Source organism: Myotis yumanensis, unplaced genomic scaffold (genome assembly GCF_028538775.1).
Source record: "Myotis yumanensis isolate MYYU_CA2020_CCGP unplaced genomic scaffold, mMyoYum1.0.hap1 SCAF_3, whole genome shotgun sequence".
NCBI lineage: Eukaryota > Metazoa > Chordata > Mammalia > Chiroptera > Vespertilionidae > Myotis > Myotis yumanensis.
The window spans coordinates 204360131-204377204 of NW_027223754.1; the positions used below are offsets into that span (position 1 = coordinate 204360131).

At 47.7% G+C, this 17074-nt stretch overlaps 1 protein-coding gene across 1 annotated transcript in view; it reads right to left on the reverse strand.

Moving 5' to 3' along the window:
- The window catches only part of LARGE1 (LARGE xylosyl- and glucuronyltransferase 1), a 428799-nt gene that overhangs the window by 156867 nt on the left and 254858 nt on the right, over positions 1–17074 (reverse strand). Inside the window, exon 6 of the mRNA XM_070410997.1 lies at positions 2960–3131. Coding sequence (XP_070267098.1) covers positions 2960–3131 — 172 coding nt within the window. The remainder of the gene's footprint in view (positions 1–2959; positions 3132–17074) is intronic.

A 17074-nucleotide genomic window follows, 5' to 3' on the forward strand; every position in this document is an offset into this window, starting at 1 on the left:
GAAGCCGAGGGTCATGGAGCATGCGGACACTCCCAGGAGGTACCCCCAAAGCTGCCGTGGTAGAGGCTGAGAATGGGAGTAAGCCCCTATAAATGGCTTCTTACTGGACTCTCCACAGAATGACCTAGGTAAGGGGGGGTTTCACGGCACCGGTAAGGCGTCAAGGGCGTCCGTGACTTGCACATAGCAGCCTGGCAGCCCAGACAGCAAGCTGTTCTACCGCGGAGATGAACTGACACGGCCTAATTGCATCAATGCCACTCAGCGTGTTTACAGTGAAGGATGACAAGGGCCATCGCCGCCACGAGAGGGCAAGTCTCCGTCTTGGATCGGAACGTTCTGTGTTTGTGGGTCTGTCCTAAGGGAATCTTCCGGGACGTGACCTCGCTTCTAATTGGTCCAGTTTAGAAAAACAAGAACAAAACAAAAAACAAAAAAAACCCCAAAACTTGTACAAAAGACTGCCATATGGACAAAAAAAAAAGAGCTCACTTGTCTTCTTTTCTCCTCCTTGTTTTCCCAGAAGTTAGGGTGAGCCTGGGAAAACCCCAGATGTTTTTATCCTCCGCGGCTGCCGACAGACAAAAATGTAACAAAGTCGGCCTTGTCTGTGAGCTCCGGGAAGGCGCGTGCCATGTTGGACAGTTTTAGGCAAGAACGCCATCTGATACGCTCCTCTGTGCTGTGGGGGCCTAACAAATGCTGGAAATAAACCCGAGAAAGAATGAACAAACACAATGCAGCCCTGCCCCTGTCCTGACCTTGGCCCACACACTCTGCTCTGCCTGGAAACAGCCTTGAATCGCGGAGTCCAAACCCCGGACCAGCTTTGGGGGCAGCAGGAGCCTTGAGAGCCTTGCCTTCCATGGATGATACCAGGACTTAGCGCCACGGGTACAGGAGGGTGGCTGTGGCTGCAGAAGCCACCTGCTCTCCGGCAGGACCCAGCCCGGCCAGAAGAAATGTGCCTTCCTAGCCACACTCAGTTACCCCTATTATGCCAGCGAGACTTGCAGCCATGACTGCAGACTTGGGTTCAATTTCTCGGGAGCGGACTCTGACATGGGGGTTCGAGTGCGGGAGGTTAATTTAGGAAGGGCCTTTGGGAGCAGTGCTGTGAGCGCCAAGGGAAGAAAGCAGGGCTGGGCAGAGGGAGAAATCCGGCCGCAAGGCAGTCCCAAGGGAGGGCAGGGCAACAGCTGCTCCTGCAAGAGTCTACACTCATCAGTCACTGCTAGATATGGGGTGCTCCAGGAAGGGGGCGTGGCCACAGGCAGGTGCCTGTCCTCACCTGAGGCCACCCCCAAACAAGGCTGATGGCTGGGGGCCATCTGCAGGCAGCACTCCCAGCTCAAAGGGGAATGTGGGCGTCTACTGCACACCATCACTACTCCTATCTGGCAGAATGGCGTCCAATGCCCATCGCCTCCTCTGTGATGCCCTCCCAGCTGCCTTCTCTGACCCCTTCAGAGAAGGGGTAGTTCTCACTCCCGTCACTGTCCACGCACCGCCTCACACCCAGCGGGGATGAAGGAAGTGCCTGTTGAATAACACATCACTGAATACGGAGCATCAGCATAAAAGTATGAATAAAATATCATCTCATTATCTGAATACCTGCCCCCAAGGAGTTCAATTAGATCAGAAAAACAAGCAGAAATTATTGGGGAACTTGCATTCGGAAGCCAACACCCAGGTGCTTTCTGGTCTCAGCTCTGGGCAGAACCCAGCCTCTGCCAGGCTTCGGCTGACTTGTGAAATCGGAGAGACCCACGCATTCTATGAGGAGATTAGGAAGCCGAGACACAGTCAGCGTCAGCACTGCTGCTAAATGATGTCTTTATTAGTGTCCTTATTGACATGGGTGGGAAAGTACATTTGATCCTGGCAAGGGAAAGAGTGTGAGGGTCAGAGTGTCTCCCAGGAGACACGCTGAGGACTTTTTTTCAATGAGCCCAGAGCTAAGAGACCCCAGGAAGAAAGCAAGCAGAGGCCAGAGTAGGTGAGGAATTGTACTCTCTGTTCCGTGAGTGAAAACAGAAACCAACTGGAATATCCTGTGATTTATGAAAATGCTGTCATTTAAAATCACTAAGTGGCATCTTACCTTCACAGGATAAGGAGTTATAGAAGTGGGAAGAGGAATGTTAAACCCAGAAGCCAGGATCAAAAACAAACAAACAAACAAAAAACAAATGGAAAAAAATAAAGAAAAATATCACATCAAATTTCCCTCTCGTTGTATCTGTCTAATACATAGAAGAATTTTTAAAATATCGCAATTTAAGGACAACATCTGGGAGAAGGATGTTAACATAACAGCCCGAGATTTGTGCTAACCTGTCACTGCTCTCAGTTACGCACACCAACTGGGCTCACGATTTCCCACCGGACACCCTCACATACACTGAGGCCGGGGCAAGAGCTACAACCATCGATAATAAGAAACGAACAGCTTGAAGAAACATCTTGTAAACGTACATATCCCTTTAAAATAACAAACTGCAACAGGAATGAAAGCACAAGCCATAAGAACATTTCCAAACCCTCCCTAATCAATACGCATCTCCACCACCTCCCAGGCTTTCTCTGCAATCAAAGTCTCGTCGGACAAAAAGAGAAACCCGAGAAATGCACGTCTCCGCACAGGTAAGCCAGCACTCCACTACCTGCATACAAATATGCACAGTGGATACCGATCTCATACAAAACACCTCCATGGGGTTCTTCCCATGAACATAGCCCTGTTCTCTTCATTCACTAAAGAAATGCAAATTCCAGTTCGAGGTTTTGCAAAGGCCAAGAGACCTGCTCCTCAACCGAATCTGTGATTCCTTATCCATTTCACGAACATGACCTCATTAAGAGTGCACCTTGCATTTTTTAAAACGGCAATTACTATTCCTGGCATGCCGACACCTTCAAAGACAGAAGAGAGAAACGGGCCGCAGTTAATTACCTTTGAACTTGTGGAACACGGCCCACAGCTCTGCGATGTCCGTGGCGAAGGTGATATCTGTGTCAAGGACGATGACCCTCTCCAGGTTGGCGGGCAGAGTCTTGGTCAGGACCAGCTTCATCAGGCCGTAAATCCCCGAGTAATGTTTGTTGGGGATCCAGGAAACCTCAGACTACACCAGGTGGCGGCCAAGCGAGGGAGAAGGAGAAAGAAAAGAAAAAAATCACTACATTAATTTGTTTTGCATAAACATTATAAATAGTGCCTGGTACATAAAAAGCACCCAATACAAATTTGTGGAATAAATGAACGACTCTTTTCTTCAAGATTTGTTCATGTAAAGTGCAGTGTGGCATGTGGAATTTTGGGGGGAAGAAAATGTATCTGAATCAAGGGAGAGGAAAAGCAGTATTTATAAAATAACCATTAGGCGGAAACACTATACTCAGATTTTAAAAATAACATTTTTGCTATTATAGAAATTGGGTAGGCTCAGGGGAGAAAATAAGAATATGTACAAAAGAAGAAAGAAAATTACAAAAATTGAATCAGATATATACTAGCAAACAGTAGCTAATTTTTTTTGAGGTAGATGTATTTCTTTCAATCACTAAAGATTACTACTTAGTGGTATTATTACAGCTTATGCTTATCTCTTTTTTGAAGCAATAATTAAACCAATTAATGTTGCGGCCTTCTCCTGGTTTTCACACAAACACAGGAAGAAAAACTGGTCATCATTGATGCAACATTCTTCACTGGGTAACAAGATGCACACACGCACACACACACACACACACACACACATGCCAAATGAGCTCATGGAGGGCCATCCCTGAAATCCTCACCTGCTGTAACAACTCATGCCCTATAGGTGGGTAGAGTCAAACGCAAGAGACACAGCTTGGTACCACCTGGAACCCAAAGTCAAGGCTAAAAACAGTACATTAACTCCGGTGTGATGACAGCTCTCAAAGGAACAGGTCCTCTAGGGAGGTCACAGTGGGTGGGGGCCCCTCCCCACCTTGCTGCCGGGAGGAGTCTACTTAGGAGCCAAAGCACACTTCTTATTTCCATGAAGGTAAGGCTTGTAATGCAGCTCTTCAGTGATAAACGGGGCCGCCTTCACAAGAGTCCACAAAATACTCATCCCTTTTGTCCTTATCATTCCACTGTGTGGACACTGTTCTAAAAAATAGAGCCGAGTTGAACAACGAGAAACTGATAGCATATCACACAATCTACAGCAGATGGAAGTGCTTGGGACACAAAGACCCCCAGTGAATAAGTCCTAATGTCTTCCTGATGCCCCTCACTGCAGGTATTCAGGTGGCCACGCCTCTTTACCTGCTTACCACGGGAGGTGGGGGAGGGGTCTCTGGAAGATAGTCCAGCAGGAAACCGTGGGTTCTGGAGTCAGACACACCTGGACTCTGATTCTGGCCTTGTCATTTAACTGCAAGGTCAACTGGAACACGATTGCCTGGCCTTTCTGAGCGTCTGCCAGTTATAAAAGGCAGTTACTTCTAAATGCTTGCACTGTACCAGACACGGTGTGGGCGGAAGCAGCACAGTCAACGCGGATCATGGGGGGGGTGGGGGGGGGGATGCAACAATAAAGAACAGAAGTGTATGCCGAACTTATGTGGGGGGGACAAGGACTGGCAGCACAGGGAGGAAGAGTGGGGGCCGTTACCACCCAGGCCTGCAGGGCAGTGCCGGCAGCTGCTGGAATCAGAGAATGCCAGGTGAATAAGCCACCCAGCAGGTGCAGTGACCTTCCGCAGAGGGACATGGGCTGCCTGTGGCAATCCCCCAGGATGGGGCAGGGAGAGAGACCCCAGCCCCTCTCCTCCTTCCCACTGGTCTACTGGAGAAGCCCCCTGAGCTCAGAGATTCGACCCTCATGGGGCACAAAGCCGGGTGGAGGAGGGAGAGGGAGGACCTGAGGGACTCACCGAACACAACTAATATGGCCATTGAATTAACCGAATCATGGCAAGATCAAAGCATAACGCCTCATACAGAATAGATGCAAAATACATGTCTGTAGGATGGGTGGATGGATGGACCAACAGATGAACAGATGGTCGAACAGCACAAGAAGGTGAGTGATCTGTCTGCGATTCCACAGCAAGCAAGATGCAGAGCTGTAGTGGAGATGTAACATTAGGTTTGTAGTTATCCTTCCTCTGGATTTAGCTTCATGACTCGCTGCCCGAGGCCTGGGGATGCTGCGAGCACTTCCCTGCAGCAGACTTTAGAAAACTCCTCCTGGGAGCCTCCAGAACTCAGCTGAGTTTCTCTCTCCCCTGGGAATCTGCCCGCCCCGGAGCTTGGCAATCCTCAGTCCACGCTGCAGAGCCCAGCTACTTCGCCAGACCTCTCATTAGCTTATTCATCCGTGTGGTTACCCTCAGCGCAGGAGAGCTCGGTGCAGACTGAACACCAGCACAGTGGTTACGCCACCTAATTGGGTTGCCCCGACTCTGGATTTACTTTAACCCGTGTGAGGCGCTCGGATGCATCACAGAACAGTGGGACTACGGGAATAAGTAAGTCTCAACAGGAGCCCAGGCCTGAATGTCGCCCCAAGTCCCCCAACTTAACACATAATCCATTAAGTCAGAGTGTACAATTAGAGGTAACAGAAGCATTCAATGAGTTTGTATTGGGAAAGAAAACTAAGGAATCTATGGGAGGAAAGAATGTGTGCTAAGAAGCAGATATATTTATGATAAACAGTTCATTCTCTTAGAAGTAGCATATAAATAACATCCCTCCCACTCCCCCACCTTCATCCAAATTCCATGTTTCCTTCAAATCTCAACTTAGAAGGCACCCCCTGGCCCTGGTTGGTACCACCTCTCTGGCCACCACCTCCCCGCTGCCCCGGGCTGGGTGCGGGCTCCAGACCCAGCTGTCTGCCTGCCTTCTGCACAGCAGGCTGCCACGCCTTGTTTAATTGCCCATGTCTCTCTCTGGCTCTGGGCTGGAACTCCTTGAGGCAGGGATGATGTCATTTTTACTGTGGTAACAAGTCATTACTCAAAAAATGTCTGATGAATGTGCATGGCTGCCGAGTTAGCCAGGCCTGGGTTTAATGCTACCTCCGACCTTTGCCGCCACTGGGAGCAGAAGCAGCCATAACTGCTCAAGTCCAGGGTGTGGATGGTACAATGGCAGGGGCACGGCTGGGTGAGCCCCACTGCCTGGGCTTTAGTACCAGTTCCACTGCGAATAAGCTGTGTGGCCTCAGGCAAGTCACTGTGCCCCTGGGAGCCTTAGTTCTCTCATCTGCAAAATGGGAGCTTAGAACACTCACTTCACCGAATTGTTAGGAGGACTGCAAAGCTGGGCGGGCACGTGGGCTTCTGTAAAGCCCATTTCTCTTCTCCAGTGAACTTCTGTCCACACTACCAAGGCTCAGACGATTCTGGATTGCGAGTTTGCTAAAAGCAATGAATTAGGGGTACCTTTGACAGTACAAGGGGAGGCTGGGAATGGAGGTGGTTTTGGTGGGGGAAGTCAGTCACCTATCACCCGTTCCGGTATTTCTACATAAAGGTGAACAAGATCACAAGCTGAGATCTACCAGGAAACTGGAAACATCCTCTGGTAAGATCTCCAAATGGGAGAGAACCCGAGTGAATTAGGAGGACATGTGGGCGGGACTGGTCACCCAGACAACCTATGGGGCAGTCTCTTGCTGCAACCCACACCGGTATTGATCTTACTCCCACCCTGCAGTAAACTTCAATCCAACCAGGGGCACTAAGTCTGGGGTCAGTGGGCAGAAGAGCATCCCCTTAGGGAGGGTTGAGACAACCTGGAGGGCACCATGCAGACCGACCCAGGATCCTACAGAGACGCCAGCCCTGGCAGGGCAAGATCCTAGTTATGTTCTTTATCGTTATAAACACACCAAAGGGTCCGTGTAATTAAAACGCTATAAAACTGAAAGTTAGGCTTATTTTAATGGACATATTCTTACCCTGGCAATGGCTGTTAATAATCCTAAGCAGCATGTTCTAAGATTTAATTAGCAAAAGTGCAACCGTGCTCAAGAATACCGCCTAATGCACTTATATAAAGGAGAGTATGCATGCCAGGTTTTGAGGGTTTCTGTTTAAAGTGGGGGGCTGAGGGAAATTCGCCTTGCCAGGGCTGCGGGTTTCTGGGTGGGTGAATCCCGAGGGGAGGTTCTATAAAGTTCTGCAAGAGATTCCAGGGTTCATCTGATGCTGAGGGGTCCACAGGACAGTTCCTCAGGAGATCTGACCAGGGTAGTGACATGAGCATGGCTCAGGATTGGACAGAGGACACGAACCCACAGGTGACTGCTTAGAACCTAGGGCAGGAGGGAAACTGGTTTCCCGATGGTGAAGCAGGTGTTTGATGGTTGGTAGACAAGGGAAAACTGGGGAAAAGGCTGGTTTTATTGGGGAATGGTGTCCATTTCTACTTGAAGATGTTATTTTCCAGAGGCGCTGGGATGCCCAGTAATGGTAACAATAGACAATACCATCTTGCATTGACGGAGTGCTAACTGGGTGTCAGGTATTATGGTACGAGCTTTCTGGGGGGTCTCTTAAACCTTCCCAACTAGTCTACGGGTCCGGCGTTATTATCCCAGTACCTGAAGTTTGGGAGATGAGTGCCAAGTCCTTCGACTCACCCCAACTTCCCAGCCCTAGACTTTCTCCCCAGAAATGGCGTTTCTCTCTTCTTCTCCCTTCCACTGCTCCGGGTTACCTACAGTAGTAACCGAACCTCCTCCTCCATCCCACCAAATTTTCCTTCGTCAAGAATCTGTACTGAATGGCAGGTAGGTACAAAGGCCTTGGAGTTGGCCATTCTTGGCTTCTGAGCCTCTCTGGGCCTTTGTTTTCTCATCTGTAAAATAGGGATAATAGCAGCATGTGCTGCTCCCTTCCCAGGGAGTTCTTTTATCTGGAGCCTGGAAGCTCTCCTCCGTCATCCTGGAAATATTTATTGCTCAAAATAGACTTCTGAGCCATATCAACATTTTCCTGTGGATTACAAATCACCTTGACACATTTTTAAAAATTAAAAAAAGAACTCATCCTAGCTGCAGAAATGTTTGAAACGTCATTGGCCTTTCATGTTGTTTCTGAGTGGTCGTCTTGACAACCGACCTGTGTGTTCAGAACAGTACTGTTGAGAAATGGAGGAAGAGGGGCTGGGGTGAGAGAACTCTGGGAGATGCCACAGAGAGAGGATCATGGAAGGAGCAGAGCCTGGGGAGTCTGACTGGCCGGATTTCAAACCCCGACTTTACCACCTCTGCCCGGTCAAGCTCATCTCCCTAAGCCTCAATCTCCTCACCCATAAAAGAGAGAAAATAGAATACGTAGTCCATGAGGTTTGGAAAAGCACTAAATGAGGCAGGAGAACTAAGGCACCCAGCACGGTGCTTGACATATGGTAAGGGCTCCATATTAGCTTTTAAATTGGTTAAGAGCATGGACTCTGGCGTCTGCCTGCATTTGAATCCTGGATCCACTGCTCACTAGGCTGGTTCGCTTTGGGCAAGTGATCAAAACTCTATGGACCTTAGTCGTTTTCATCTGTACAATGGGCACACATAGAGCACATATTCCACAGGACTGTGAGAATTCCGGGGCTATATATGGGTGGGCAAAAGTAGGTTAAGTTACCAGCTGTCATAGCCTGAAAGATAAATTATAAGGATATACAATGATTCTAATATATAAAAATCCAGGGGCTGTCACGACCTAAACGACCAGACGGATGACCGAACAGCAGGCTGTGTGAGGCAACCAGGCTGGCAGGGGGGTTAGTGAGGGACGACCAAATGACTGAAGAGCAGGCTACGTGGTGCAATGAGGCTGGCAGCGGGGGCAGTTGGGGGCGATCAGGCAGGCAGGCGGGTGAGCATTTAGGAGCCATCGGTCCCGGATTGTGAGAGGGATGTCTGACTGCTGGTTTATGCCCAGTCACCAGGATCGGGCAGTTGGACATCCTCCAAGGGGTCCTGAATTTAAGAGGGTGCAGGCTGGGCTGAGGGAACCGCCCCCCCCCACCCCCCGCCCCCCATGCACAAATTTCATGCACCGGACCTCTAGTGACAATAATAAGAAAATGAAAAATAATACAAATAAATAATACAATACTTAATAAATAACAACACAAGAATTAACTCTGTGTTTCTGAGTACTCACAACTGTAAACTTACGTTTGCCCACCCCTGTATGTTAGTATTGGCTATTGTTGTTAATTTTTAATGTTATTACTAATGGTCTTTAGAACAACAGAAAATCTAAGGGTCATATCTACTAGCTAAAACCATCTGTGTTTGCACTTACCCTCACCAGGAAAGAAAAGCTCCAGTGTAGCTCAGTTGGAATCATTTAACTAAGCATTTACGGAACATGCAATACGGGCCAGGTGCTGAGGTGGGGACCAGCGTCCGTGATGAATGGAGGCTCTAGGAGTCTATGGTCTTGCGATATTCATTATTCATGGCTGCATAACAAGGGACCTCAAAACACAGCAGCTTCAAACAGCGAAAATGACTTCTTATCACACAGCTTCTGTGCTGGGAATTTGGGAGCCTCTTGGCTGGGGGTTGTGGCTTGGGATTTCCCATGAGGCTGCAGTCAAGACATCTATGGGGCCTGAAGACCCCGGAATGTGTGGATCTGCGGCTAAGATGGATCCTCTGCGTGCCTGGCAGTGAGGCCGGCTACTAGGAAGCCCAGTTCCTTGCCACACGGACCACCCCACAGGGCTACTTCAATGTCTTCACAACACGGCAGCTCACTTCTCCCAGAGTGAGCGACGGAGACAGCGCAAGACAGGAGCTGGGGTGTCTTTTATGACGTGGCCTCAGAAGGCACACAGTGTTATATCATCAGCGTCTTATTGGCGAGAGAGGTCAGCCCTAGGCAACGTGGGAAGGGACTAGCCCGGGTGTGAACACGAGGGGATGAGGAATACTGAGCCGTCATGGAAACCAGTGACCGCATCTGCAATTACATGATCTGAGCTGGATTGTGATCAGTTCCAAGTATGTGCAGAGCAGCAGTCACTAGGAGGACAACTGACCGCGAATGTGAGGAAGGTGGGGGAGTGCTCACTTAGAGATGTCCACTGGACATTTGGAATCAAAAACTGAGTTTCTTGAATATTAGGAGGAAAGGAGAGGTATATGTAATATCATTTAAGACACAGGGATATAAATAAAGAACTGAGCATGTGTGTGTGTGTGTGTAAAATAGCTACAATCTGATAGACTCAGGTACAGCTTAGAGTTGGAAGTGATGGCTAGGCTACGGAAAGTTGGGAAAGGGTCAGATGCTGGAACCTGTATGCCATTCTAAAGAGCGGTGGACAATATCCTGGAGAGACCGTGGGAAGAAACAAAGAGGTTTTCATTAGCAAAGAGCCGTGATCTCATTTCTGGAATGAGTCCTAGTGACCCGTGAAGGAAAAGGATTAACAGAAGGCAGCTGAGAGGCATCAAGACCTTGGAGAATGTGGGAAAAAATGCAGATTACAGGGTCATGTACCCAGAGGGGATGACTCACCTGGTCTGGGCAGGGCCCAGAAATCTGTACTGTTAATCAGCATGCCATGTGATCCCAAGGTAGATGCCCCCAGACTACACACTAAGACACACCAAAGTAGGAGACACGGGAAGTGCTGTATTTCTCAAGGTCTTGGTGACTGAACCATTTACACTGGATCACCAACCAGCTTCCTGTTCAGAAACAAGATAGAAGACAGCCCTAAACTGAACTGGCCCCCCTGAACTTGAAGTGGTTGGTGCATGGGGAGAGAAGATTTTTCTCAGAGATTAGTAAAAGAAGGTGTCCATGGAAGACCAGGAGTTCTGCAGGTAACCCTATGCCCTGGGATGGGTGGGTGACTGGAGCCATTAAGGTTTTCTTGGCTGTTTCTCTTTATATATATACTAGAGGCCCGGTGCACAAAAATCATGCACTCAAGGGGGTAGGGAGGTCCCTCAGCCAGGCCTGCGCCTTCGTGCACTCTGGGAGCCCTCCGGGGATGTCCAACTGATGGCTTAGGACTGATGGCGGGGAGTGGGCCTAAGCCAGCAGTGGGACATTCTTAGTGCTGCCACGTGAGCCCAGCTTCTGGCTGAGTGGAGCTCCAGGAGCACACAACCACCAGGAGGCAGCTCCTGTGCTGAGCGTCTGCCCCCTGGTGGTCAGTATGTGTCATAGTTACTGGTCGTTCCACCGTTTGGTCAATTTGCATATTAGCCTTTTATTATATAGGATATATTGATTTTGGTGAGAAAGGGAGGAGAGAGATAGAAAAGTAAATGATGAGAGACAATCATTGATCAGCTGCCTCCTGCATGCCCCACACTGGGGATCAAGCCCGAAACCTGGCGTGTGCCCGAACCAGAAATTCAACCATGACTTCCTGGTCCATAGGTCGACACTCAACCACTGAGCCATGCTGGCCAGGAGATCCCTCTTTTTAAACTCAGACATCTAATTTCAGTAAAAGCTGCTCCAGTATAGCAACTGTGAACTTCTACAGAACCAGTACCAACAGGAGAGCTGAGTTACATACGGGTGGCACAAAAGTGGGTTATCGCAAAACACAGAGCCTATTCTTGCATTGTTGTGCTATTCTCCCAATAAACGACTGTAAATCTACGTTTGCCCCACCCCGTATTTCACATCTTCCCACAATGCAAACTTGGAAGGAAACCCCATAAGAGGCCCCACGCCAGTCTTTACAGGTGACAGCAAACTATACTGAGCAGCAATGAGCATTTATTTAGAACGTACAAGCCATGTCTAAAATAAGGCTGCTGGCTTCCACCTGAAATCTACCGAGAAACCATCTTCCACACACAAAATTCATCCTGGGATGATGACAAAGGCAGTGAATCAAGAGGAATGTGACCAGGGTTCTAGACTCACATCCCTCCTCAGATGAGTGACAATGGAACCCCTTCCTCTCTCTCGCCTGGCATGGAGCATCCTCCGTTTAGCTTGGTGCCGCTTGGGGGGACTGGTCGCTGGAGCATTTACAAATTGCCGGAACATCCCTCAGGACTTTATGTTATGAAATGGAGCGTCTCAAAGCACTGGGAGTCCTGATTTGTGAACTGGGCTGTTACAGTGGTTTAATTTCCTGAAATGTAGCCGCTTTTGTAGCTAATAGATTTTTCAATGCGCCGAGGAGAAAATTGCATTAGCTCCTGTGTAGCCTGAACTTAATATTTTTAGAAGCTGCAATTCTTCATATTACAGAGCACAGTATGTATTTATGTGTGTATACTTAGCACAGTGTTTGACATACAGAAGGCGCCCAATGAATCGTGTTTTTCTTTTTTAATCCTCACCCGAGGATATGTTTTTCATTGATTCTAGAGATCAATGAAAGGGAGGGAGGGAGAGGGAGGGAGAGGGAGAGAGAAACATCAATTGGTTGCCTGACACACACACCGTGACCAGGGATCGAACCCGCAACCTGGGCATGTGCTCTGACCAGGAATTGATCCCGTGACCCGTCAGTGCCGGGATGATGTTCTGACCACTGAGCAACACTGGCCAGGGCTCAATCAATCATTTTGAAAAAGTAAAATACTGCAGGTATACAGACAATGCTCACTGAGAACCATTCCTTGTGATGGGGATATACTGATGAACCTGCTTCATTCATCATTCATTCATCCAAACACCAGATGACTGCTCTGAGGGCATTATAGCACAGTTTAGGGAGACAAAAAGACAAATAATTTCAAAAAGCATTATTACAGCAATCAGGAGAGTGGTTTATCTTGGTGGCGACTGGAGGAGGTGGGTGATGGAATGGAAAAGACATCTAGGTGGCATTGGTGACATTGTTCTAGTTCTAAGTTAGCTGGAATGGTGTTTATCAATGTGTGTCCTATAATGTATTTATCTGCAGTCTTCATATGTGTTTGCAGAAAGACATCACGGGTGACCCAGGGGCAAGAATGTGACCTACACACAACACAGTACGTGGAGAGTTGGGGGACCCAGCTTAACCAGCTAAAAGTAACTCTCTCTCTCTCTCTCTCTCTCTCTCTGTATGTGTGTGTCTCTCTCTTTCTCTCTCTCAACTCTGTCAAAATGCCAAAAAAATGGAGATAATTTTGTTAGTATTCCCCTGTCACCACACATGTACTCTTCAGCATGCATTCATTCTTGGGCAAAAACTGCTTCCTGAAGGGCAAAAAAAAAAAAAGCCCTGGATATTACTATGATTTGTTATGAAATCTCATGCGAGATGCAATTAGAGAGCGCTATTAGAAAAAGATCTATCTAAAAAGGCTCCTGGGGGTAAGGTGATAGAACATTTTTCAAAAGGTTGAGAAACTGCGCTCTGCAGGACTGTAGGACACCCCACTAGCCACAAAACAGGCAAGTAAATCAAAAACCTAGCACCTGCAGAATCCAGCCGTTCTCCCCTTCTTCCTGAATTTAAATCAGAAGGCAGTTTAACCAGGAAACATTACGGCTATCCATTCTCAGGTTCATCTGGAGATTTGGGGAGCACAGTGCCCATCTCCTCTCACCCCCATTCCTCCTTTCCATCCTCCCCAGCTCCTTTGCAGGGAACCCTCTGAAGGGCATCCACAGAGGCTGCAATTAGAGGCCCCCTGCTGCTCTGCATGAAGGAGGTGCTTCCTTCCCAGAGGGCGTGGCCATCTCTTGGAGATGAAGTGCCTGCCTGTGATGCTCCTGTTCCCAGCTTCAGGCCAATGTTGTTCTAAATACATGGGCGGCAACCCCAAGCAGATAAGGAGAGTGAAGGTGGATGAACCAGAGGTGCCACTTAGTTAATTTCTGGTAGGTGTGAAAACTGTTTTCTTTCATAAAACTCTTGTGGTGTCGTAAAGAGATCCAAAGGAAAGCCTTGTCAATGACCGAATCTCCCCTGGCTACAAGCCAAAAGGACCCTCTTCGCAGGTCGTCCCTGGAAAGATGATGCCTTCACTCAGCTCTAACCAACATTCGCCGAAGGTCTTAATTGTGATTTCAAATATTCGAACCTTGCCCTGTTCAGATGACTTAGACTGGATTTATGGACATTCACCTCCCTCCCCCCAACCCCCCGCCCCCAAACAGGCCCTTACTATTTATACGAAGGGTTGCCAAGGAGACCAGGTGTGAGGAGAGCTGTCTGACTTGTCTAGATTTAGAATTTATCGTGCATGGAGATGCAGACGGGAGAGGAATGTCACCCCTGGAAAGAGCTGTAGAAGATGGTGAGTGGTACAAGATAATCCCATTAAGCCTTACTTCCATTTGGGGATTTGGTTACTGATCAAAGGAATTCCTAATGCTCTAAATCCCCCTTCAAAAAAAAAAAAAATCACCTAATTCTGAAAGTGACTCATTTATCTCAATACTCACTCTGGGTGCCAAACTCTGTATTAGCAAATGTTGATGTTCCTATTTCTTAGGAGACAGTAGTTAAAAGGGAAAGGGTATTATTATGTTTATGAAAATAACAATACTGGTAATGCATCTGTTGAGTGCTCACTATGGAACAGACACTATAAGCCATTTACAAAACTTATCATTTCAGTCAGACGATGACCCCATAAAGTACACATCAAGGAAATCACACAATCTTAAAGGATTATAGGAGCTGGGGCTGAAAATCGGATTTGGCACATTCCCAAAATCTTAATCATTTTGCAAATGGACTCAAAATAAGATATTCAAATGGTCACGGGGCAGTGAGAGCTACACACAAAGCCTTACTAGAATTCTTGGGCTGGAGCCACTAATGACACCTGGAACTAGGAGTAAAGTCAGAAGAGGTGAAGGTGGCTATTCCATGGAGCTAGAGAGAGTCAATGTGACCAGTGAAGAGCCACCAAGATAAAAAGCAGACAGGAAAGCTTAAAAAATACGTCTAGATCCCAAAGGACCGTTAGAATGGATTCCTAATTTCTGTTCCTGACCATCTTAAGACGCCAGAGAAAGCTTAGCCTCCGATGCCCAGCCATCGCGGGGCCAGGGCAAAGGCCACCTGGAGTCTGGGTGCCTTCCCCCGGGGACACTGAGGAGAGCACCTGGAGCCACGGTCCAGCCCAGGCTGCACAAGAGAATCACCTGGGCCACCCCCACGCCCAGCCCGGAATGTCTAATCTGGGCCTGGCACTGATGCTGGCTCTGGTTTGATAATGGTCAGAAGTTACAGCCACTGCGGAAAACAGTATGGAGAGGCCTCAGAAAATTAAGACTAGAGCAAATATATGATCCAGCAATCCCTCTTCTGGGTATTTATTGGAAGAAGAAGAAAACACTAATTCAAAAAGATACCTACACCCCTATGTTTATTGCAATAGCCAAGATTTGGAAACAACCAAAGTGTCCACTGACTGGAGAATGGACAGAGAAGGCGTGATGTGTGCATATGCACACACAATGGAATGCCACACAGCCATAAAAAGGAAAAAAGGCGAAATCCTGCCATTTGCAACAATACAGTTGGAGCTTGAGGGTATTAGGTAAGTAAATTAAATCAGACAGAAAAAGACAAATACCGTATGATTTTCCTCATAGGTGGAATATAAAAATAAACAGAACAATGAATGCAAAACAAATGAACAAACAAAAGAAAAACAAACTTGCAGAGGCAGACAACAGACTGGTGGTTATCAGAGAGGAAGGGGCGAGGAGGGGTTGAAAAGGGTAAAGGGCCTCAAGGTATGGCTGTGAAAACTAGACTTTGATAGTGAGCACGCCGTAGTACATAGAGATGTTGATTTATGTTATAAACCAGTGTTACCGCAATATAAAATACATTTAACAAATAAAGAGAAAACATCACATGTGAAGCTAATGTGCAATCAAGAGTGGGCCTGGCATCATTTTCCATGTTGTGTTGTGTTGTGTTACTAAAGCCTATCAAATACTTTCTGCAGGATCAAGCCTGAGGTACACAACAGCTGGGGAAATGAGCCAACCAATCAATCCTAACTTCTAGCTGGGAAAAATCAAGACACAAATCAATGGCACAGCTCTGCAACTTTAGTTCTTTTTTGTTGTTTGCACAGACATCTTCAAGTTCATATCTACATACATAAAAGCATAAGCGACCGAATGACCGGTTAACTGGTCACTATGATGCGCACTGACCACCAGGGGGCAGATGCTCCATGTAAGAGAGTCCCTTCTCCCCCAGCCAGCCAACCTCCTGCAACACCCCTCCCACCCACCCCCCCCCCCCCCCCGCCCAACCTCCCAAGGCCCCGATGGCCCCCAATCACCAGCCAGGCCGAGGAACCCCACCCGTGCACAGATTCTTGCACTGGGCCTCTAATATATTATTTATTTATTTATTTATTTATTTAAGAAAATTCCCTGTTGTGGGGATATGTAAGCATCCTTGACCTGGAAGCAACAAAAAATAATGGAATGAGCACTGGACTCAGTGTTTGAAAAAATTACAAGTTGGAGTCTAGTCAGTTCCTTTCTCAGATTCCACATGTGGAAACTAGAGACAAAGACCCTTGTTCTGAGGACTGAGATGAGTGATGAATGTGGAAGCACCTGAGAATCCTGATGAAGCCGTGCCCATGTGCTGCTAGCTCCGAACCCAGAAATCAGGACTGTTTCCTTACATGCCAAGTGGAAGAAAAGCCTGAACACAGTGCTCGAGCCACACACGGGCGCCTTAGCGCACAATGTGCAGGCAGCCAGCCCACCCCGGGAAGGATGCACGTTAAGTAATAACCCCACATTAATGACAACAGGGGATGGGGAAGGGGAGTTTCAGCATCGCTATTATGCCTGTGAATAAGATGCTGATCGTCACTTCCCATTTTCTCTTCAAACCTATTACTTAGCTGGGAGTGAGATTTAAAACCCGCCGGGGGTTCTTGAATTCCGCCTGGGTAAGTGGTTAAAGCCAATGAAGATATCCTAGTTAGAGCAGTTTTTTAGCTGACAGATTTGAGTAAACAAACGGATATTTTTTTCTTTTTTTCAAGATTTTTGTTTGTTTCTTTTTAAATATATTTTTAATGATTTCAGAGAGGAAGGGAGAGGGAGAGATAGAAACATCAAATAAGAGGGAGTCACTGATCGGCTGCCTCATGCA